General features: G+C 38.3%; 4 protein-coding genes across 9 annotated transcripts in view; 3 read left to right on the top strand and 1 right to left on the bottom strand.

The window, feature by feature from the left end:
* LOC125239838 (LIM domain-binding protein 2) overlaps positions 1 to 8814 on the top strand; it is a 106804-nt gene extending 97990 nt beyond the window's left edge. For 4 of the 6 annotated variants that reach the window (XM_048147557.1, XM_048147554.1, XM_048147556.1 and 1 more), the window contains exons 7-9: positions 226 to 349; positions 5799 to 5917; positions 8290 to 8810. In XM_048147557.1, coding sequence (XP_048003514.1) covers positions 226 to 349; positions 5799 to 5917; positions 8290 to 8454 — 408 coding nt within the window. In that variant the 3' untranslated portion in view covers positions 8455 to 8810. Of the gene's footprint in view, positions 1 to 225; positions 350 to 5798; positions 5918 to 8289 lie in introns of all 6 variants that reach the window. The other 2 variants (XM_048147552.1, XM_048147553.1) reach the window with 1 other exon arrangement.
* Positions 8815 to 12140: 3326 nt separating this feature from the next.
* Positions 12141 to 17480, top strand: LOC125239875 (translocon-associated protein subunit delta). Its single transcript, XM_048147601.1, has 3 exons — positions 12141 to 12493; positions 14140 to 14296; positions 17337 to 17480. The coding sequence occupies exons 1-3, from the start codon at positions 12242 to 12244 to the stop codon at positions 17435 to 17437; spliced, it is 510 nt and encodes a 169-aa protein (XP_048003558.1). The 5' UTR covers positions 12141 to 12241; the 3' UTR covers positions 17438 to 17480.
* Positions 17481 to 18269: 789 nt separating this feature from the next.
* On the bottom strand, positions 18270 to 19693 carry LOC125239801 (cytochrome c oxidase assembly factor 4 homolog, mitochondrial). The gene is given in 3 exon segments (XM_048147497.1): positions 18270 to 18867; positions 18870 to 18894; positions 19369 to 19693. Coding segments are annotated over 3 exon segments (210 nt in total). The 5' UTR covers positions 19468 to 19693; the 3' UTR covers positions 18270 to 18781.
* A 161-nt stretch (positions 19694 to 19854) lies between these two features.
* Positions 19855 to 21236, top strand: LOC125239803 (methyltransferase-like protein 17, mitochondrial). Its single transcript, XM_048147498.1, is given in 2 exon segments — positions 19855 to 20185; positions 20188 to 21236. Coding segments are annotated over 2 exon segments (1317 nt in total). The 5' UTR covers positions 19855 to 19911; the 3' UTR covers positions 21231 to 21236.
* Positions 21237 to 24877: the final 3641 nt, after the last annotated feature.

Raw genomic sequence — 24877 nt, forward strand, 5'->3', positions numbered from 1 at the left:
ATCAAGCTGTCCTCAACCACAGAAACAAGGAGATATCCAGTTGGCAGTGTAACACACCTCGGACACTGGCAATCAAATATATGAAAGAGGCGCGTTCCTAGCACACAGTCTAAGCTCGTGTAGGCGAACACGTACCATGCTTGTATGAGTGCTCACTACTCACGAAAATTTAACTTTTATTACCTTCTATTATATTTTTCTAAATGAAGTATTTTATGATTCCAGTTATGCGTGATCCTGGAACCGATGCAGGAGCTAATGTCCCGGCACAAGGCTTACGCGCTCTCACCACGAGATTGCCTCAAGACCACGCTCTTCCAGAAGTGGCAGCGAATGGTGGCGCCCCCTGGTGAGTCATGGTCTCCTGGTACTGTAGGAGTGTAGGACGTGTCACGGCACAAGGCTTAGGCAGCGTTCCCACTTAAAGCGTCGCGTGTCTCGGGGCGCGCAACGGACGTCTCCGCCACGCCGCCTGAATGTAATTCAAAAAACGTCTCCTCAGTACATTTTGTATCCGTTCGACGTCCGTTCCGCACCTCAGGACATGCGTCTCTTAAGTGTGGCCGGTCCCTTACGCGCTCTCACCCTGAGACTGCTTCAAGACCACGCTCTTCCAGAAGTGGCAGCGGATGGTGGCGCTCCCTGGTGAGTCATGATCTCCTGGTACTGTAGAATTATGTGTTGAACGAATTTATCTGCCCACAGTAGTATTTGTATAGTCACCGGCGATAGTACAAAAATAAGACTGCTCTTAAAGCTCTAGAAATGAGGTTGTGTTATTTTTGAAGCTTGTGCGATATTATTGCCAGCGACTATAATTTGCACAAGTCTCGTTAAGGAAAGCTGTGATTGTTAACTGGTCTCATTGAAAGATGACCGCTGAAAGTCCCCAGGAAGGAATATGCTGGGATGGGTTTACTGACGATTCGCCAAAAAATGTTTCCCAAAGTTTCACATCCCAAACTATTATTCCCAAATTATCATTTCCCAAATAAACGTTTGGCAAAACAACTTATCGCAAATTGACATTTAGCAAAACTTTTTTTGGCAAGTATTTGTTTCCCAAAATATTTACTTGGTCAAATTTCATTTTACCAAATATTATTTAGTCAAAGGCATTGTTAGGCAAAATTTCCATTTCCCAATATATTGTAATTAAATGGCGCACTGGAAATTTGTTGGTTGATTTTATACTTTGTGTCCAAGATTTGTGTGAAATAATGTACATGTATATCGTACTTTTTTCCTTCTGCTGCAAATGTCAAGGATGACATTTTCACTTACATGTCCGGATACATTTTATTAAAAGAAACCTGATGTTTTCAAGACCATTATGTTCTATTCATTTTTAATTACTTTAAAAAATCATTTCCGGTTTGCTCATTGTCAACCTAACACGCTCCTCCTCGCTTCGCTCGTCGTCGCACCTAAACTGACTTTGTAGCACACGACTTTTCTGTTACAATACTAATAAAATGTCATCTGTCGACTTTTCTGTTACAATACTAATATAATCAAATGTGTCAAACGTGGCTTTGCATGGTGTAAGTAGAAACATTTTTTGACAAAAAAAAATAGTTGACACAATAATTTTGTCTAGTAATTAATTTGACAAAAATAAAGATGAGTATCCTTTTTCTGTGCAACTGAAGCACTTGGGAATAAAACTGAAATTATCATTTGACAGATTTTAACTTAAATTTGGCAAAAAAAATCTTCGGTAAAATACGATCCCGTAGAAATGAAAATGCAAATGCCTAAATATTTTCGAACTTTGCGATGTGAAATTTTGACCAAACATGTTTTTGGGATATAAGTTTTGCCATTAAAAACGTTTGCGAAATAAAGTTTTGTCTAAATAAAATTTGACAAAGTAAAATTGTGCCAAATGATAATTTGACCAAACAAATTCATTGCGAAACATATCTTTGCCAAACAATACTTTGGGAAATGAAACTATTGCGATATGATTATTGGGAAATGAAATTTGACGAAACGTTTTTTGGCGAAACGGCAGGACACCGCTGGGATGAGATCATTTTCTACTCTGGTGATTTATTGGAGGTCGAATATAGAGCATGCATCGGGGCGGGGCGTGCGAGATGCACGTCAAACAATTCCAGGCTCCGTAGCCGAATGGCATTTCTACGACGCGAAACGAAAACGAAACTCCGCGAAAGGTAGTCTGGCTCGTCGCGCCAATCCGTAAGAGCGATAGAAATAGATATCTACGAGCGTTTCGTTTCGTGAGCGTTTGTGCCATTCGGCTATGTACCCAGGTATCCAGCCGACGCCGCAGAAAATTTATGGATAACCCGCTGAACCCCCTCCTGACGCTCCGTTACTGGTGTCCAATCAGGCCTTACGGCTCAGCCTCGACATTGGGCTAAGCGCGACAGCCCATATAACCATAATCGGTCGCCGTTCCTACGCAAATCCTCCTATTTTGTGTACACACAGGTCTTCGGGTCTCAATGCTTAGTCGCAGTACGGTCGACGTTTAGTCGCGGCGACCCAAATGGGGACGATTGGTAACAGGCACAAATGGTCACAGAAGTGTGCACTACGCGTGCACACATTGTTACCGTTTGGCGACTACTTTTCCAAAATCATTCGTTCATTTCATTCTTTTCAAATGGCGACTGTCAGAGACGTGAGAGACGTCAAAGTAAAAATGAAATAAAATCATTTGACATTAAAATGTAATGGCGTAAGAATTTGTTAAAGATGAATATTGTTTGCATTTGTAATATAATGTGGGCTAATTACCATGGCCAATTAAATTGCTCGAGTGATTTCATAAAATAAGTCTAAATTTATCAACGCGCCATCAATTTACCTCAGTTTAACCAGTAATAATATTATTGACTACTCGGTGTTTGCGTGTTATGTATATTGATTGGTGAAGTTTTAGTGCTCCGGTGCATATACTATACTGAAATAATAAAAATAATGCCTAGAAAACCAATAAAGTTGTTAAAATATGGATTAAGACGGTAATATTCCATGTAAAAAACAGTCGCCAAACGGTCACCAAAAGGTTGACAAACGGTCGCAAAATGGTCGCAGCGTACACGCGTGACCGAAGGCAGTGAATGCTTCTTGTATTAATTTTTTCCAGGTATCCTCAAACTTTATAAACAATTAAATATGCCGTCGTACTCAGTTGCCCTCACTAAAGAAGATTAAAAAAAAATTGTAACGTGCGTACCGAGCTGCTGGGTTGTAAAGGATCGGGGATCATATTATGGTCTTCTATAGAGCAACTAGTATTTTGCGGCATTTCACAATTGACACTTGTTGAAGTAGTCGTCATTAATATTACTATCAACATTAATTTCAGCGATCTGTACTTCTTTTGTCAAGATTTTTGTATAGATAAGTATCTACAAATTTGTAATGTTAAAGAGATATAAATAAAATGTAGTAGAGTATTATGTGTTTTTTTTTGTAACCCAAACAAAATACTTGAAGATACGAGTGCGGAAAAGAGGAAAATCGATACGAGTAGCGATATATTAATACACGAATGAAGGGAGTGTTTTAAATCGACAAGAGTTGTGAATGTCCTTTTCGCACGTGTATCGTACGACGATTTTCAGTACCTAAATCTAAGCTAAGAGTTTCGACCAGACAAGAAATGAATCATTGCTTGATTTGCTCGCACTACTGCGTTAAAAAAGCAGCATCTGTACTGAAAAAAACTATCATTGCGCAACAGAAATTCTATTAATATCACAGTAAATACTCTATTTCATTTGATTCCTACTTTTATTGTGTAAAGCAACACTACACTTCATTTTTATGAATAAGAATTAAAAATTATATATTTAATACATTAAGTAACTATAAAGTGCTTATCTATTTGTATTATCATTCTGCACTTTTCTTAACTTTCCCACATTTCTATAAAATGTCGAAGAGTGCTTAAATGGTCGTCGTCGTTTATATTATTTAATTCGCTCATATTTAAATGATTCAAAGCAACCAGTCCACAACTTCACAAGACAGTTTGAGAAACCTTCGTATTTCAGATTGTCATTTGCGGATACAGTGGTTTAGGAGCAGTTCGGTAATCAGACCTACACATGTGTGTACAAATTCTGTCAATGTCACTGTCAGAAACCGTTCTGACAGTGACAATGACAGCCACAAATTCGTCCACATGTTGTTACCGTTATGTGTGCAAACGTCGACTAATAAAGTGTCGTTAAAAGTCATTCTGACAGTGACATTGACAGCCACAAATTCGTACACATTTTGTTACCGTAACGAGTGCACACGACGACTACATTTTGTTATTGTATCAATACGGTCGCATTGTTTGCACGACGTTACCACGCGTTATGTCACATTTGACAGTTAGTTACTGATTTGAAGATTTTGCGACTGAAATGGTTGTATGGGAGCAGTGCGCGGCGGCCATACATTGGAGCGACACACAGCGATGAGACTTTTCATTCTCACGTATGGCTGCCGCTCACCGCTGTCGCGCTTAGACCAATGTCGTGGCTGGGCCGTTATGCTCCGCATTTGTGCCGGCATAAAGTACAACTTATTGGGTCTTTATTACATAGTTCCCCTAAAGCCTTAAGTCATATTGGATTGTTTGACCATATTTTCGTTAGTCATGATTTGGTTTTACTGAGAATCTCTATCAGATTCCACTCTCCACTTACCTAAATAATAATTATACTCCAATTGCTAATTCGAGTCCAAAAAAACTACGACAGATACGTCAATGTCACAGCTGTCAATGTCACTTATGTCACTGTCAAAATACTTTTCATGTTATTGATACCTGAAGTGATACAAGCGCAATACCAACTTTACAACTAAAAATCACGGAAAAAAACAAAAAAAAATCGAGCGACCTAGTATTTATGTAAATAATAAAAGACTATTAAATATATAAATCAAAGGATTGAAATAAATAATAAATAATTTATCTTGGCGTGTTTTTATAAAAAAGGATTATACTATTTTACAAACATTTTATTGCAGTGGCAACATCGTAGTAGTTTTTTTGGACTCGAATTAGCAATTGGAGTATACAAGCTTTTATTCAACTTGCCTTGTTAGTATGTTAGTGTGCGTCAAAACGTAGAAGCTAAATTTGACCCACGTCCCGGTTTCCGATTGAGCTGCAATTTTGCACACATATGTAAATCACGTGACAATGCAATATGGTATCATGGAGCTGATCTGATGATGGAGCAGAAAGGTGGTCATAGGAACTCTGTCATGAAGCGTCGTATCCCCATCGAGTAAAGAGTTTTTAGAAACATCTCGGAGAGCAGTAGATGACTGTTGAAAGAAAAGTACAGTCGTCGGTAAAAGCTTGTGCCAAAAATTTTTTTTTTTTTTCAAAAAAAAATTGGTTGTCTGTAAAGTCGTTTTACGGACGGTAGTTTGACGTGACAACGTCAAACATTACCGTAGTATAGATTAAACGATGAGATTGTCAAATGCAAGAATTACTTACCTACCTCTATATTGCCGCAATTGTATTGAACACACATGAAAATCACAATAACATTTCACTTCACTTTATAAACATTTAAGTTCACGTGTATATTTTATGCTAGGATGATCGAGTGGAAGGGAGATAGATGCAGCACGAACCGAAATGAGCCGATCGCTCGAGCCGATCATGCCTCTCTCTCGTTCGTGCCGCGCTCTCGCTTGCGGAACGGGACAATGACGTCATCTTTTTCGTGCATGCAGCCCGTAGTACTTAACGAGTTATTAGACGTTGTCACGTCAAAACTTATAGTAACCTGTCTAATCCCTTGCAGAGTCGCAGCGGCCGGCGAGCAAGCGGCGCAAGCGCAAGGGCAGCGCGGGCGCCAACGCCGCGCCGCCCGCGCCCGCCAAGAAGCGCTCGCCCGGACCCAACTTCAGCCTCGCCTCGCAGGTACACATTATTAACTCCCGGAGCTGTTAGTTCACATTTTTAACACATGACAGCGTCCACAAAATGTAAACTGGCGCGACCTAATGAATTTTTTAATAAAATCCTGTAATAATATTTAAAAAAATTAAATACTTCAAAACAATAAATATAGCTTACTTTAAACATAATCTAACACATGTTACATTTTTGCTGATCTTTGTTAATGAGTATTTTATTTTACGAGATTAATTTATCACGCAGGATTTACTTATTATGTAATTTATCATTCAATATCAAGTAATATCAACCGATTCGTAAATAATCGCTAGATTTGGCACGCGATACGTCTTAGCCACTCGCAACATACTTCAAATCAAGAGTGAACAGGCATCTTCTGGGCGAGCTCACTCCATCGTAGGCCACGTCTTTGCCTTTGGCTAGTCTGTGGTCAAGAGTAAGCCCATTTATAATAAATAAATAAAATAAATGTGTCAAAAATGTAAATTTACAGCTCAGGCATAATATACTATCTATTGCGAAATATGCCGTCTAGGCGCAGACCCAGAATATATAATAGTACAAGTACAGAACACGAAATGCCGTCTTTTTAAAAGCCTACATAATTTTAACAAAGAAACGAAATATGTCCATTTGTGTAGTGATTGTTGTCAAACATTGTCAAATGATATGGCTGCGTTCATAATAACTTCAACTATATTTATTTTTAACAGTTACTTTTTTTTGACGAATATACACGTCGTCGCGTTTTGGGTTCTGCTTTGAAATGTAATACAGAAAACAGTAAATTTTAGCGTTATCGATTTTTTAGTAAAGAGTTTTAAAGTAATATACTATTTCATTACATAAATGATTTATATCATAATGAATGAATTAATTAATGAATTACTTCATTGCGATAAACATGGTATTCATCAGGCGGTACCACGAATTGACACAGGTTACGAATATCCTTTAGGCAGTACAGGTGGCCCTCTATATGGCACTACGAAGTTTCGACCTGACATACATATAATGAACCACTAGTGTGTAAAAGAAAGCATCATCTGTACTGAAATAAAGACTGTATCGTTAAGTATGAGGACAACTTTGAGTAGCCGTATTTATTTGCTATTATATTTTTTTCTTAAAACAAGACATAGGCTTAATAAGGCACATAATAAGGTTCACATTTTGTCCTAGAAACTCGACGTAAAGCAAGTGGTTTAGACAGTATTGACTTAATCCTCCCGAGTAACAATTACGATTCCGGACAAATGCTACTAGAAAATTCACAAAGTGCGTAAAAAACGATACGATTGCGAAAAAAATTGTACTGTGTGAACCTCAACGACATATGATCCACAAAGCAGAATATCTGGACATAGTCTAGCCATAGTTATTTTTAAGAAATAAAGTTCAGGATCTGTGTATGGCGGCCATTTAGAGAATGTGGCATGGTGCTTCCTCTAACTCCGACTTTGATGTCGAATTTAACTATCACACACTGTTTATATCGATTTGGTTTAGGCACTGTTCAAACACCGTGAATGTCAATTAGACTTTGGCCTATGGCTAATTTTTTTATCTGTTTCTCTCATCCTGCTTGCATCAAAAATTTACGACAATCCGGAACGTTGCTCAAAATAGCGTTTTTTTTAATTATATAAATTCACCGCATTTATTCTGCAAGTACCCAATTGAAAAACCATGAAGAGGACTCTTAAAGAATATATTTTGGCAGCATATTAACCTTTGTTTGTTGAAATCGTGCAAACAGTCATTGAAATATTCTCAAATTAAGCCAGATAGGGGTTGTCCGAAATTTATTTGCTAGACCTTAATGAAAGTACCATAAAGTCTCTAAAATAAAATAAAAATTAGACCTTCTTATATCAAATAGTGCTTTCCAATACCTTCAGATCATACTCTCGGAACATAATAATATAAAATTATGCACATGTCAACATTTAGACGAGGTTTGTTTTGTCCTTATACTTATCGATACAGTCCTTAGTACATTACGATACAAGTGCGTAAAAAAGGAAGTTCGAAACGAGTGGCGATAAATTAAAACACGACCAAAGGGAGTGTTTTAAATCGATACGAGTTACGAACTTCCTTTTCGCACGTGTATCGTACGACGTTTTTCAGTACAGATGAGCCTCCGAAGTTTCGACCTGGCATATAATGAACTACTTCTCGCACTAGTGCGTAAAACGTCGTACGATACACGTGCGAAAAGGAATTAAGTATTTTTATACAAAATTCTGGTGTTACTTAAATTCACAAGTATATATTTGTAACGTCGTAAACACGTAGTAACACTGATACTCACTAGGTGTCGTTACGTGACAGGAATGTACTATTTTTTATTTGAACGTGTTTGTCTACAGGACGTGATGGTGGTCGGTGAGCCGTCTCTGATGGGCGGCGAGTTCGGGGACGAGGACGAGCGGCTGATCACGCGGCTGGAGAACACGCAGTACGAGGGCGACGCGGCCGAGTGGAGCGCGCCGCCGCCCGCCTCGCCCGCCAAGACGCCGCCCGCCAACCACTGACGCCCGCGCGTCGCACCGGGGACGCACCACTCGTTTATCTACTCCACGGACTAACACACTCCGACCGGAACGCGTTTCGACCTAAATAGGGATGACGACTACGTAAAAAAATGGTCTGTTTAAAGCTAGGAACATACTACGCGGCCGATCAGTGTGCACGGTCTTCGAGACGTGGCTTCGGCTGACCGAAACATCCAGCGAGCCAGATTTCGATCGGACGTCCGTGCGCTCGAGGCCACGTCCACGATCGTCGACGTATAGTTTGCACGGTTAAGTGTATATTCATTGTCCAGATCGCGCGACGACGGACGTCCGCGTTGTATGTTCCTAGCTTAATACGTCAATTAGATCGTCCAAAAATACTGAACACATATTTTTTACATTTTCTAATTAATTAATAACATAACCACAAAATTAAAGCCCCCGACCGTGACATAGTAGACCGATTTTCATGAAACATGGCTAAGAGCACTCCCGACTAACTCAACTTTCAGACAAAAAAAACTAAATCTAAATCGATTCATCCGTTCAGGAGCTACGATGCCACAGACAGACAGACACGTCAAACTTATAACACCCCGTCGTTTTTGCATCGGGGGTTCAAAACACAAAGATATAAAGCATCCAAGTTCCTAAGTAAGGCCTTGTGACGGGCGTGACGTCACGCGAAACTTCAACTCACTGTCACGTCGTCATTTTTCGTTTACGAGAAAAAAGAAAAAATATGTGTCTAATATTCTTTGACAATTTAATTGACGGACTAATTCGTTTTTTTTTTAAACGTCTCGCCTATTATTTAAAACCTGTATCTTTAGGAATTTCAATAAATGTAAACAAAATCTACCGTCATAAGATTACACGACTAAATAAAAGAGGTTAAAATGGCCGCTCTATGACAGATTCGGTTGGTTTTTGTAATTGGCTGGTTAACCAAGAAATCTAACCCGAAAAAGTAGAAGTTATTTGTTTATGTTTTTTAAATACATACCTAAAAGTACAGACAAATTACCCATAGTTTTGAACCAAAATGTTTTATAATAGGCTTTCCTATACTTAAAATAAAATATTTTATGCAGTGCACGAAATAAAGCCCACATAATTAGTAGAAAAATTTGGACAGTGGTTTTGTTTAAACATAATTTCTATTTAATAAGTCACAGAGAAAGATATAAAGTAAATGAATTGACCGTGACGTCACTCCTCAGTATTTCATAGTAATTCCATATTATCAAATCGTTTTGACAGTTGTTAAAAAGAAGCTGATTTGACTAGTAGGAAACTGGCCTATTCTCTCTGGTATACTTCTGTCTAGAATATGTCATTTTTTAAGCAAATGAGACCTATTGGATGTAATAAATATTGGTTATTATCGAAAAAGCAAAACTTCAGTCGGGCACTAACTTTTAGAATCCCAATATTACCAGTAACAAAATTGGAACGTCTCTTTGTGGACAACCCGATCGCATTTTTTTCAATAAGTGTATTGGTTTGTGTCATTTTTAGTAGAAAAACTACTATATTAACTTAATTAGATATAAAATTCTAAGGAAAAAGCGACCAAGGAAAGGAACAACAGAGTTAGTACCGTTATAAGGTAAAATACAAAAAAGGAACTCCTAATAATTGTTTTTCAAGAATATGATTTGTAAACTTTTGTTTATTCGACACTGATTCTGCCTGGTAAAAGATAAATTGCAAAAATTGGTTACAAAAACTAGTCCGGTCACGAAAACGCGATTTTTCAAGTTATGAATTTTGACATATCACTAGCTAAAAGCAAGGAAACATCTCTGGATAACAGTTTTTAAAATTCAGGGTAATATTTAATTTATCTACCTTCCGTTCTCAATAGATTAAGAATATATCTAAAAGAAAATAAATTCAATAGATGTTTCCGTTGCTTTCTGGCAAGAGAGATCGTGGTTACGCGTAGTCTGCGGATGTTGTGTCGAGAATCGGTGGAATATCGCCTATCCCTGTCTAACTGCAGCTGTGACTGTGTGAGTGAAAGGGACGAGACTATCGTGTTCTCGATAGACGAGCCCTGAACGTGTCCTGGGAAGCGTCAGTACTCCAGACTGTGTATGAGCCCCTGGTACATTGTAATTTTTTGACTTTTACTAAACGCGGGCACACATGGATTATTGTCAACAGATATAAATAAATAAATATAGGCCTTTACGGATAAAATAAGTTAATTTGGTTGTTTTATTTACATTGTCATATTCCTTTACCTTTGTCCAATTTATAAATTACCTATCCCTTTTCGAAGCGACTTTTTTGTCGTGTCCATGGGCTAGTATGAAAGTGCGCTCACGAAGCAACGCAACTTTTCATTCAACTACGTAAGTCGCCGAGCAAATTTGTCGCCCGTGGGCGCACACCCTTATGTGATACAATTTCTTAACCTTTTGGCCGCCGGGCCCTGTCCGCCGAGACGCTCACTCACACGCCAGAGCACGTAAGCAACTGATAAGAAGTTTAGGGATTGCAAATAGTGATATCGATTCTTTAAATTAATGGTTGAAATCTTTTCAGATTGGCCTTTTTATTAACTAACTCTCTTTTCTCTCAAAAATTCACACGATAAGATAAAATAATAAGATAAAATTAGTGCAGGAATTATACTATGCCATAAATGGGGTTGGCGGGATTGTGCACTCTGCGACTGTGGTGAAGACATACGAATAAAAATATGACATAAATAATTATAATTAAACATTAGATGAGTTTTTTTAAAAGAATTTCCTTTTAAAGTTACTGAAAAAAAATATGTAGTTTGAGGGTGCGCGCACACGGGCGACAAAGTTGCTCGGCGACTTTCGTATTTGTATGAAAAGTTGCGTCGCCTCGTGAGCGCACTTTCATACTAGGCCATGGCCGCGACAAAAAAGTCGCCGGCAACAGTTGCCCGTGTGCGCGGGGCCTAAGGTATAATAAATATCGGAAGTGGCGTTGGTGTCGCTTCATCCGTCTACCGTACCGTCTATTTAATGTAACTACAAAATTAAAATTTTGAAAAAACCCTCGACCGCGACACAGGTGACCGATTTTCATAAAACATGGCTAAGAACACTCCCGACTTTCTCAGCTTTCAGACAAAAAAAACTAAATCCAAATCGGTTCATCCGTTCGGGGGCTATGATGCAATAGACCAACCACAGACAGACACGTCAAACTTATAACACCCCGTCGTTTTTGCGTCGGGGGTTAAAAAAGAAAGGACAATTCAGTGATGACGTCTTTAGACGTCCTTGGCATGAAAAGGTTTAAAACCGAATGTGATGTGATGGCGTCATGGCGTGTATTACAAAATGAAGGAACCAACATAAGAAAAGCAGTATTTATCCGTTGTGTAATTTATATTAAAAATATAATAAAAAGGAAATTACAAATTTGTAGTTAAAATCGATCGCATCCATAGTAAGATTTGGCGTTTTGGCCACACGTCATCGGTGATGTTTGAGGTTACGTTCAGAATATAAATTACTGTACACTATTATCAAAACTAAATTCATGTTTACATCAAAAATCAGACCTTTAAATTGTAGTAATTAGTGTTAATTAGAAGTAATTAGTAAATAATTATTTACTGTAGCTTTTTTATAAATACTATTAACTAAACAGAAGAAAAATGAATAAGATGACAAATAACTTTCTCTTTTGAATGTTATGTTCCGAACGCTTCAATACGTGGAAGACATTCATCGAAATCGGGAGACGTCGAGCGGTTTCCCATTAGAATTTATTTAGTTTAAGACATAAAGGTCGCAAAGGAGTTAGTAAAATGGTCACAAAATACGTTATTGCCCTTTTCGCCCTCTGCTCTATGAGCGGAGCTTTAGCCCAAAGCTGCCAAAACCCTCAGGTAGAAGCAGCTTCATTCACAAGTTTAGATGCTACGGTGGTAACACAAATTGCGTACATCACGGAGTTTACGCTAAAGTGTGATAATCCTTTGCCCCCAAACTACGCATTGTACGCGGAGGTTGAGGGAAAACCGCTGACTGCTGCCCGCATCGGAGAGAACAAATATCAGGTTAGTAACCTCAAACCTCTTTTGCCGAACAATTGTTTAATACTCCCTGTAAAGTATTATAAGGTCGAAGACTGACAAAATCCACACTGTTTCGTGTATTAATCTTTAATATCAGAAAAACTTTATTAAAATAGAAACATAGATTATCATACAACTTCCTATTTAAAAGCTGAGTTACATCTATCTTCTCCTCAGTTACGTGTCAATGCAATATCTATAGGTTTCGTTACACTTTTGAATTTTCCTTTAAATCCTACCCTCCTCCGGAGAAGACTTTTTTTGACAAATTTAAATGATAGTTTGTGGAAACAAATCACCAAACAATTTCCCGACATTAAATTCTCAGTTGAATATAAATGAAAGCTAAAGCATGCATGAAATTAGCTCAACAATTATTATCGTTAGTTTGCTACTGAAGAAATAGCATTTTTATGTAGATAGAGTTAGGCTAATTGTCCACTATCATATGTTTATCATAGAAATGTGATCATAGGCAACATGCTGTCCTTTTTCTTCACGCTGGAGAAAAAGGGAGGCATACAGAGCTATGATCATATTTCTATGATAAACATATAAAGTGGACTATCGGCCTTAGTCTAATCAAAGAGGATCAAGTATTTATAGAGTTACTGTCGAAGTAAAATGTGTAATCACAGTGCACAGACTGCCGTCTCTCGACACAGGCTTAAAACTTTTGAACCTCAGTTTTGACAATTTGGCCCATATTCTTAGCTTGATATGTGTTAAAATGTCAAATATTAATATTAGCGCCATCTGAGCTGAGCGTGCCCCAAAGGTATAATGCCATCTAGACCACAACACCTTTTTCTGTATGGTACTGGGGTACGTTTTTTTCTTAGATTTTATCTGTCTATACGGAGTTATATATGTCTTTGGTCTAATATAAGTAAAAAAAAAGTCAATGAATTTGACAGTTGTGCTTGTGTACTTGTGTAGCTGTCTGAAGAGTGTATTAACATCCTTAAAAATTCTCATACATAACTAATGTGCAGTCAAGCAATAGGCTAGTTTCCTACTAGTCAAATCAGCTTCTTTTTAAGAACGGCCAAGTATAGGAAACTAGCCTATAGGAAACTTGACTGTAGTAAAAATAAAATATTTTATACCATGCACGAAATAAAGCATCAGATAATTATAAGAAAAACATGGACAGAAGTTATTTTTAAATCCAATTTCTATTTGCGTGTTTTCTAGAACTAGTAAAGTTCAACAAACAGTAACTAATTTCTTACAATATTTGGACGTAGTTATGCCATAATGTTCCAATTCCAATCCACATGAAACTTTCATTGAAATGGATTTTTTTTTAATACTACGTTGGTGGCAAACAAGCATACGGCCCGCCTGATGTAAAGCGGTCACCGTAACCTATGGACGCCTGCAACTCAGTGTCACATGCGCGTTGCCACCCCATTAGAAACTGACTGGATGACTTTTGTTTTTGATACAAAGTTCAAATATAATTCCAAAAAGTAAATTTATTTTTTCCGCAGATGTTTTTTTTTTAATTTATTGTTCAACCGTGTTACACAGGTGTTCATTTGTTTTGTCTTACATAGCGCATAAGCGTCTACAACAACTTCTTTATGAAGAAGAAGCCTATTAATAAACACTTTTGCCTTCAGGTGTCATGGACTGAAGAGCCGGCTCGCGCCCGCTCGGGCACGCACGAGGTCCGCATCCTGGACGAGGAGGGCTGGGCCTCCCTGCGCCGCGCGCGCCGCGCCGACCCCGCCGCCACCGTGCCTCCGCTACTCGCTGTTCAGCTGACCCACCCCGGCAGTGAGTACCAGCTCTCTCAGGGTGTCCACTTTCTGGAAAGTCAGGGAAAGTCAGGGAAAAGTCAGGGAAGCTCATAGTGGTCATGGAAAGTCAGGGAAAGTCAGGGAAATTATTTGGAGGTCAGGGAAAAATTTGGCACCAAGAAAAAAATTAAAAAGTATTGAAATAATAATATGATTTCTTGGGTTGGCCACATCCATGACAGCAAAGATGGACTTTTTATGACAAGTATAGTAGCCTCCATCCCAGTGATTGCTAATGAGGGATATCTTCATGCTCTAGCTGACCTTAATTTACCCGGCCCAAAATCGTAATTGCGGAAAATCCAGGTTTTTCTATTTACATTGCATGCCCCACCCTCATATTACAAAATGGCGAGGGGGTCGGGAATAAATTCAGTTATTGTGATTCAGATTAACTGGAAAATTGCACCACAATGTTACCATGTAGTGTAGGTACAACATTCATAAGGTATTATGTGCTTTTGCCAGGGCCACTTGAAAACGATAAAGACAAACTTAAAGGCATGTACTGGAAAAACACCTAAATGGGCATCCCGACACTGACAACAGAGAAAAAATTTCGCGCTCGCTTCGCTCGCGTTTGCTATTTCTGCATGATAGTTAGTATATTTTAGTTACTTACTCAATACTTCGCGCTCACTACGCTCGAAATCTTGTTTTCATTTCAAGCCTGCTTTCCTGTCTCTGCTCTGATAGACTAAGTACAAACAAAATGGTTTGTACATAATAACTACTACCAGTCCCAGGGACGTATAAAAAAGGGGAAAAAATTTCGCGCTCGCTGCGCTCGCGATATTTTTTTCCAGCGTAGTACGTCCAAGGACGCCGAAACTCAAACTTGCTCCACCCTGATGTCCCTGTTAGAGTGCACAGACCGGCACTGGTACAGCCAAAAGTAAATGTCGATAACTACCAACTATAGATTTCGTTAATGTTACTTTTATAAAACCAGAAATTAAAGTTTAATAACTAACATAAAGGTAAATAACCGTAGGTACAAAAGTATGAACTGCCTCGCAAATTTTAATAGTTCGTACTTTAGAAAACAAACATATTCCAGAAAAAAATTGACTTTGACAGACGGACAGACAGACGCACGAGTGATCCTATAAGGGTTTCGTTTTTCCTTTTTGAGGTACAAAACCCTAAAAAAACTGCTTTTTTTCAAGTTTTTTTTTTCAAGACAAAAAAAACGTTTTTCTGTGACCCTGAGAAAAAATTATAAAAATGTCGTCAAATAATGAAAATTTGGTCAGGGAAATTTTCTTTAATGGTCATGGAAAGTCAGGGAATTTTTTTTGGGTTTAGTAGTGGACACCCTGTCTCTGTTTAAACTCTCAGCTGTATTAGACTTGAGGAGCTGACTCGCGCCCACTCGGACACTCAAGAGGTGAGTATCCTGGACGAGGAGGGCTGGGCCTCCCTGCGTCGCCACCGTGCCTTTGCTACTCGCTGTGCAGCTGACCCACCCCGGCAGTGAGTACCAATTCTCTGTTTATTCTCTCAGGTGTATTAGACTGAGGAGCTGGCCCGCGCCCGCTCCGGCACGCAAGAGGTGAGTATCCTGGACGAGGAGGGCTGGACCTCCCTGCGCCGCCACCGTGCCTCCGCTACTCGCTGTGCAGCTGACCCACCCCAGCAGTAAGTACCAGCTCTCTGTTTAAACTCTCAGGTGTATTAGACCGAGGAGCTGGCTCGCGCCCACTCGGGCACTCAAGAGGTGAGTATCCTGGACGAGGAGGGCTGGGCCTCCCTGCGTCGCCACCGTGCCTTTGCTACTCGCTGTGCAGCTGACCCACCCCGGCAGTGAGTACCAATTCTCTGTTTATTCTCTCAGGTGTATTAGACTGAGGAGCTGGCCCGCGCCCGCTCCGGCACGCAAGAGGTGAGTATCCTGGACGAGGAGCGCTGGACCTCCCTGCGCCGCCACCGTGCCTCTGCTACTCGCTGTGCAGCTGACCCACCCTGGCAGTAAGTACCAGCCCCAGTAAAAGAATAGCACCATCCCATCCTGTGGCGTTGTATAAGGTGACTAAGGGAAACATGAGCAAGGCTCGCACCAAGCGCGGATCCAGATTCGTGCCCAGGGGGGGGTCACGTGGTAAAGGCCCAGGCCCCAGAGGGGGGGTCACGTGGTCTATTTGTATGGCCAACCTAGGCTCCAGGGGGGGTCATGACCCCCATGATCCTCCCCCCTGGATCCGCGCATGGCTCGCACGCACGTAATCTTCACGGGGCCCTTGCTCACGAGATCGGCACGTCGCCACAAACACCTTTCCTCAGTTAGTCAGAGCAGAGTTAGTATAACAGTCGAGAGCGGACAGGCATAGGGTGGACATGTCGCAGATGTTAGGTTTAGGTCATGGAGCATACAGTTGCAGCTTAAAAATTTGCAACAGGCATATTCTACACTAAATATTTGCATAGATTAAACATCAACCATCCCGAAGATCATCCCGTACATTAAAATGCGACCGCCTAAGAACGCGCATATACTACGCCACACATAGATGGCGCCACAAAAAATGCCTTGTTGCCATCGATTATTTGTAGATTGATTGGCGTTAAGTGTCACTTTCGAGCCATAAATCTGTCAAAAGTGACACTTAACGCCATCTACAAGTGTAATCGAAAACTACGAGGCATTTTTTTTGTGGCGCCATCTGTGTGGTGTTGTATGCGCGTTCGTAGGCGGTCTCATTTTTAACCCCCGACGCAAAAACGACGGGGTGTTATAAGTTTGACGTGTCTGTCTGTCTGTCTGTGGCATCGTAGCTCCCGAACGGATGAACCGATTTCGATTTAGTTTTTTTCATTTGAAAGCTGTGTTAGTCGGGAGTGTTCTTAGCCATGTTTCATGAAAATCGGTCCACTATGTCGCGGTCGGGGGTTTTTCAAAATTTTAATTTTGTGGTTAGGTTATAATGTATGGAATGGTATGATCTTCTTACATTAATTTAATCTATGATATTTGTGATCAAATATCTGTTTCATAAACCATATTTCTTACCACTCAGGTTACTCTGGTCCCTGGGTGAACTCCGAGGTGCTTGCTACCGCCATGTCGGTGTTGGTGGCCTACACAGCTCTGCGCAACAAGAGCCGAATTCTCGCTTAAATGTTATTTATTTTTAATATTTAATAAATCTTTCTAATTTAAATTTGTGTTATTATAATATTTACTTACTTTTAATTTAAAAATGACAATTTGAGTTGAACTCGAAAACTAAAACACTTCGTTATGAACATCTTTTACTTTGAAGGATAGGTTTTTAGTTTGATAGTACCAGACAAAAACTACTACAACACATGTTAATCACATATTTTTAATTCAAAAATAACTATATTTTAAAGTTATTAATTTACAATACACACTTTAACACTATAATTATATAGAAAATGCCAACATAAGAATTAGGGCTGTCTCAGGAGGATAAGTAGTGTATAATATTGTAATTTATACCACAGAATATATAATAGTACAAGTACAGAAGGCTCACTCCTTTGATATTCACAAAATGCGGCTATTTAAATTCTTACCTACATTAACAAACGGACCGCACGCGAGCAGACGATATTGAATTCTATTTGGTCACCGCTTTGGGCCGCGAAACCTAGCGGATCTTGTAGCGTCGATAGAATCTGTGAGCCGGCCCTGTTTATACTGGATTTGGCGTTAGAAATTATAGATGTGTGATAACAGGATGAGTACCTATAGGTACAATATTCTGCACTACACTGTGAGCCCCGAAAATACTTCAGATTATTTACAAATTTTCCAATTTTTTTTTTGAGTTACCAGAGGCACATCTATCATCTATGTATGTATGTATCTTAAGCACATCAGTGATATGTATAAACATTTTATTGTACAAAACAACAAAAATATGGCACAGCACTTACATCATATAAGCTGATATTTTTTTGAAAATTCAGAGTAGAAAATTAAATACTTTTCAAATAATTCTTTGGTAAGTACATAAATTATTTTACAGCAAATTAAGTTATAAATAAGCACATAAAACGTAACCGAGGGTAAGGTTAGTATCAAGGTGATGTACCTAAGTCAATTAATCATAGAAATTTGATGTTAGCAGTGCCATGCCACTGTATCGGCTTAGGGTCTTTGGCAAGCTCGGCTGAATTTCATTAATTATAAAAGTAACTGTTGGACTATAATGAACCTATACAAAGACATGAGGTATGTCTTAGAACTAAAATGTTTAAATGCTTCAGCTAACGAAACAAACAAAATAAAATACAAAATTTGTATGAAAATATTTTTTGTATTTTTTAAACTACGGTATCTTACCCTAATCACATATGTTAATGTACTGTATGTATATGTACAAAGTTTCAGAGCAATCTAGCTATTAGTTACATAATTATAGCATATACCTCTATAATATATTAAAATATGTCTGTATGAAGAACCAAGCTTGCTTTAGGTATAGACCTTGAATTATTTCTTAGCATTGGCCATTTCCTCATTTTTTTTGTGCTTGCCGATGCAATACCGAAACTCTTCAACTTGTGCTTGACATTTCTCCAGTCCTTTGTGGTGGCTATGCACTCCTGGTGAAAAATAAATATTAATTATTAAATTTTAGAAACTTGTGTTTCATCATCATTGCACATGTTTCGACAATTTCTAAAACAAAACTACTATGTTTCTATTTCTAAGTCTTGTAAAACATTTCGATTTCTCAAAATGTTTTTTTTTTTTCACACGTCGGTGGCAAACAGGTATATGGTCCGCCTGGTGAAAGCGGTCACCATAACATATGGACGCCTGCAACTCAAGGGGTGTCACATGCGCGTTGCCGACGCTGACCCATTAGATACTTGTACACTCCTTTTTACTATTAATAGTAGTATCCTTACTTTTTTCCTTATATCGAGTATTGTGACTTTGTGACTGTCTCCTTAACAAACACAAATAAGTTGATTAGATTTTTAAATAATTAAATATTCTATTAGAGAAGTTAAAGGTTACGAAATAGAAGTATTGTAAGTATACAAGTAAATTTTAATAAACGATAAAATTACCTGCACTTTATAATGTAATTCAAGGCATCCGGTTTTCTTCAGCATGCTTTCGACGGGGTCATCGTCATTATCTGGTACGTCTCGCGGTTTCACCGTCATGCTGATGGTTTATTTAATTTATAAGAACTCTCTTTTTAATTTTTATTAACGAAATAAATAAAGAATTGCCGAGAGATCAGAGAGATGGACATTTGACGAAGTGTCAATTTCATACGATGTTGACAATCCGGTTAATACACAGCCAAATAATGCGCAACTAAATAATCGACTATCTGCCGCGACGACCGCTCAGTTTAAAATATGTAAAAGCGATAGAGAGGCAAATAAAGAAATCACTGTATAAATAGTGTTATTATTCCATATCGTACTGATAATAATTCACTGCCTTAATAATGATGATGATCATAATGATCAAAATGTGCCGTGTAAACTGGGTATTATTACAAATACGTCGTATATTTTAAAACATGCAACACCACGTTTTGTGTCAATTTGACAATACAAAACAATAACACGCTAAAGTTAGGTTATAAGCGCCACAAAATGTTTAGAAAATTAAGAATAACTCGTTTCTCAACGCTTTACTCTAATTATTCAGTTAAAGTAGAGATAGACACCAATTTAAAAGATAAATTTGAAAGCAAGGAGTACAAACCTCGCAAGCACCCGGGAACTACGCGAATAAAATTGGCAGCGTTACCTCCCGATATAGTTAAGGCCATAAAAATTGTTTTAGACGATTCAGGCGCCCGTTCTATGGTCCAGGACAGCGTCAAGCTCAGCAACTATCTTCGCTCACGCTTACTTCCGCCAGAAGAAGAGACATTGACCAGAAAGCAGCAAAAATTCACGACAAAATTTCAAAGAAAGCGTATTCCAAGATCGGTGATAATGTGTCTGAAGACGAAGTTTATCAGTTAAATAAGCAGGTGCAAGCTAAAGTATTTAACGTTTTAAAGGCGAATGTTTACCGCTGGGGTAACATTTCATACGACAATGCGACATGTTTACAATATTTGATGTCTAGAGCCGCTCCCGAGTACGCCGTACTAGTACGTGTGTTAGATGAAATAAGAATGAAATATCCGGACTACAAGCCAAGAAGCTTCTTTGACTTTGGCTCTGGTGTGGGAACAGGCACATGGGCTGTTAACAACTATTGGAACGGGGATATCTTTGAATATTTCTGTGTCGACACCTCACCGCACATGCATGATTTGGCAAGACTACTCCTATGTCAAGGGAAAGACAATGTAACAATGCCTTTGAAAGGCTATTTCCAACGGCAGTTCCTCCCCGCATCAACAGATCTGAAGTATAACATAGTTTTATCAGCATTTTCATTATTTGAACTGCCAAGTATACAAGCAAGGCTGGAAACTATTCAAAAACTTTGGAAGAAAACGGAAGATTTCCTAATAATAGTTGAGCAAGGCACAAACGCTGGCTTCCAAATTGTGAATGAAGCTAGAGAATTTGTGTTAAATTTACCTAAAGGCAAAAATAATGGTTACGCATTTTCACCATGTCCAAATGACAATGTATGCCCAAGGTATTTAGAGTTGAAAACACCTTGTAACTTTATTATGAAGTACGAATCATTGCCATATCCTTCAAAATCAGATGTGGGTGCAGAATTGTTCTCATATGTGATACTAAAGAAAGGTGTGCGTCCGTCCGATGATCCACAGTGGCCTAGGATAGTCCGAGCACCGATTGTCCGCTCTGGGCATACAATTTGTAGGTTATGTACGAAGCAAGGAGAGCTGCAAGAGATCATATTCTCCAAGTCTAAGTTTGACCAGACGACGTATAGGTGTGCTAGATCCAGCAATTGGGGAGACTCGTTACCTGTGAAATAAATTATTTAAAAATCATTGTTTTTTATTTGTTATATTGGTTGCTTTTGTCTTTACCTAATTGTTGACATTGGAATTGTCGGTAAAGTAATAAAGTGAGCAGCGAATGTGTCACATTGAGCATACAGGTGTTCATAAGTGCGTTTTCTTATTATACGATCCGATATCGGATGTCGGAAGGATTTCAAAGGCAAAAATCAAAGATGGCGGCTTAACTGTATATCTACGACGGGATATCTGTCCTACATCCGATATCGGATCGGATAATGTGAAAAAGCACTAAGGGTCGGCTGACACGGGAATGGCAGCGGGTGCTGCCGAGGTTATTTTAAATCTATCTATATACATATTTAGAAAGACCAGTATCACTTGACTAACTCAAATAAATAATAATAAATATTGGGGACACCTTACACAGATCAACTTAAGGCCGGTTCACACGTATTAAGTTGTCAAGTAATTAACTAAATTTTAACTTAATTTTAAGTAAGCGTTTACACGTCGTAAACAGCTAAGCTTAGTCATCCTGAAATGGACGATCAACAGCGCGTTCAAGTCATTCATTCAGTAATTAAATTCGTATTCAGCGAGGTTTTAAACGAACTGAAGGATGAAATAGACAGGGAAATGAGGGCACCCACGAGACTGGATGAGAAACTGGATAAGCAGAAGGAATGAATATGGCGCTAGTTAGTTTAACATAATTATTCTTCAATAAACTTCAGTTAGTGTCTTCCGACCACTTCGACATTTTTCAAAAAAGAGAACATACGAACGCAACCGCTCCGCCAAACTTATACAATTAACTAATATTTTTTTGCCTGTCCAAACGTATCAAGTGGTAGTTCGCCCACCTACTTAACCGAAAAATAGGCTACTTGCCTGCACGCTAAGTAACTTATCTTAAATCAGCTTTTCGCTTAAAATTAAGTTAAAATTTAGTTAATTACTTAAGAACTGTGAATTGTGAACCGGCCTTTCCAAAAACGAATTTGAACGACTTGCTAATATGGAGTTTATATGAAATCACTCAATTCGATTTCAATGGTCGACTGGGGATGTGGAATGTATTGCATTGGTTTAAATAAAATGAAAAACTGTGACCATCAAATATATATTTACTATCAAGCTTTCAAAAATTACTATAACAGCATACAAATAAAATAGTATAAATATGTCGCCTATAATTAATGTCTTTTTTTTGAGATTGCGTGATTGTCTTAGACCCTTTTTCTTATATTAACATAACAAATAGAGATAAATGATTATACAAAATACAATATAACTAACATTACTCAGTAATGTCATACATTTGATTAGAATAATTTCATAATCTGAAATTCATAATTACTATATTATCTACTTTACAGTTTTACCCGCCATGAGGTCGCTGCGATCTCCAAACTTTTTTACTTGGCTCCTCCGAGAAATTAGCGCGAACCACTAGGTATCCGTTGTTTTTGCGCTGAGTGTTAAAAAGTGAGCAAAAGTTCTAAAACATGGGGGTAAAATTGTTAACATCCTTCTATTTTGTCGTGATTATAGAGAAAATGTGAGTGTGTTTAGTAAAACGTCTCACTTTGTCGGTTGCCATTAAGGTGAGATTTACTTGTCTTTATATGAATAAACCAAATGAATAAACTGACAAAGCTGGTTTATAGCAATCGACAAAGTGGGACGTTTTCCCGTGCACACTCACAAATAATGCTAGACGTTACACAGTTGGTTTGAATATTTAGTACGATTTGTTTGACTGTGATAACTCATAACTAGGTATAACTAAAGTAAGTAAATAGCAGGTATAGAATATTAAATAATTTTAAATTCGCTATTATTTTGTACATAACACGTTTACAAATTATAATTCGCGCGATCACATTTTGAAAAGGTGCGGTCGTGTTCCATATATCGAGGGTTTACTGGTGAAACCCGATAAGTTGAGCAAACTGGTTTTTGAAATTCGAACTGTGTAAATTACACAATGTTGTTATTTCAAGGACAAATTATCTCGATTTATCGGGTTTCACCAGTAAAGCCTCGATATATCGTCACTACTTTAAAAAAAAAAACTTGTATCTTCTTCTGTCAATAAAAAGAAAATTGTAGTAAGTATGTATGGAAATAGAATGCATATAGACTTACTGCGTTTTAACTTTGAGGTGAAGCATGAGATACGAGATTTTTTCAAAGTAGTGACGATATGTAGGTAGGTACATATCTACCTACACGATTTTATTACCAGTGCCTTAGTAGAATTCTGAACTGTAGAGATGCTTATTTTGAACTCAACTATACCATATATACCTGTCGCAGTAAGATAGATAAAGCCGTTATATAGTTATAACCCTAGGGATATAATTATATGTCGTAACATAGTTAAACGAAAGCGATTTATTGCTATCTTACTAGGAATATAACTATAATACGTTACTAGTTTAGTCAAATAGTTATATGACTGGATTCAGTTTAGTGAAATGATTGTAGACAGGAGTGTGGCGGTGCGGCGGAGGTATAGTTATAACCCTAGGGATATAATTATATGCGTTAAACAAACAAACCACAGTGAAGAATTGTTTAGGGCAAGAATTTGTTAATTATTTCCAATTCAATGTGCTTATTCTCTCTAAACACATAGACGGATGGACAGAGTCGCGACATCAATAAATAATAAATAAATATTATAGGACATTCTTACACAGATTGACTGAGGCCCACGGTAAGCTCAAGAAGGCTTGTGTTGTGGGTACTCAGAAAACGATATATATAATATATAAATACATACTTATATACATAGAAAACATCCATGACTCAGGAAAAAATATCTGTGCTCATTACACAAATAAATGCCCTTACCGGGATTCGAAACCGGGACCGCGGCGTAGCAGGCAGGCTCACTACCAACTGCGCCAGACCGGTCGTCAAAAGGACATAATGGTTCCTTTTGATTTTTTTTTGGTATAGAACTATAAAGAACCGGGACACCTGGTTCCAGTCCCACTTAGAGACGTATTATAATTATATCCCTAGACTAAGTTTAATCCAGTGATATAATTATATAACTAAACTAGTACCTACCGTATTATAATTATATTCCTAGTAAGATGGTTATGAATCGCTTTTGATTAGCTATGTTACGGCATATAATTATATCCCTAGGGTTATAACTATACCTCTGCCGCAGCGCCGCACTCCTGCCTACAATCATTTCACTAGACTGAATCCAGTCATATAACTATTTGACTAAACTAGTAACGTATTATAGTTATATTCCTAGTAAGATAGCAATAAATCGCTTTCGTTTAACTATGTTACGACGTATAATTATATTCCTAGGGTTATAACTATATAACGGTTTTATCTATCTTACTGCGACATACCTATACAGTCAGTAGCAGAATCGCAGAAAATGATCTTCACACGCTCTCATCTTGATAATAAAATTTAAAATGTATGCATTGCGCCCGCTTAGCTGTCTGCCCGCTTAGCTCATCCCATACATTAAAATGCGACCGCCTAAGAACGCGCATACACTACACCACACATAGATGGCGCCACAAAAAAAAATGTCTTGTAGCTTTCGATTATACTTGTAGATGGCGTTAAGCATCACTTTTGACATATATTTATGGCTCGAAAGTGACACTTAACGC

This window comes from Leguminivora glycinivorella, chromosome 26 (genome assembly GCF_023078275.1).
Source record: "Leguminivora glycinivorella isolate SPB_JAAS2020 chromosome 26, LegGlyc_1.1, whole genome shotgun sequence".
In the NCBI taxonomy this organism is placed as follows: Eukaryota; Metazoa; Arthropoda; class Insecta; order Lepidoptera; family Tortricidae; genus Leguminivora; species Leguminivora glycinivorella.

What these genes read in the sequence shown, in the direction of transcription:
- LOC125239875 (XM_048147601.1), top strand. Translation starts at nt 12,242, where the DNA reads ATGGTCACAAAATACGTTATTGCCCTTTTCGCCCTCTGCTCTATGAGC. An exon ending in TCGGAGAGAACAAATATCAG is followed by an intron (nt 12,494 to 14,139) that starts GTTAGTAACCTC and finishes TTTTGCCTTCAG; the next exon opens with GTGTCATGGACTGAAGAGCC. An exon ending in TCAGCTGACCCACCCCGGCA is followed by an intron (nt 14,297 to 17,336) that starts GTGAGTACCAGC and finishes CTTACCACTCAG; the next exon opens with GTTACTCTGGTCCCTGGGTG.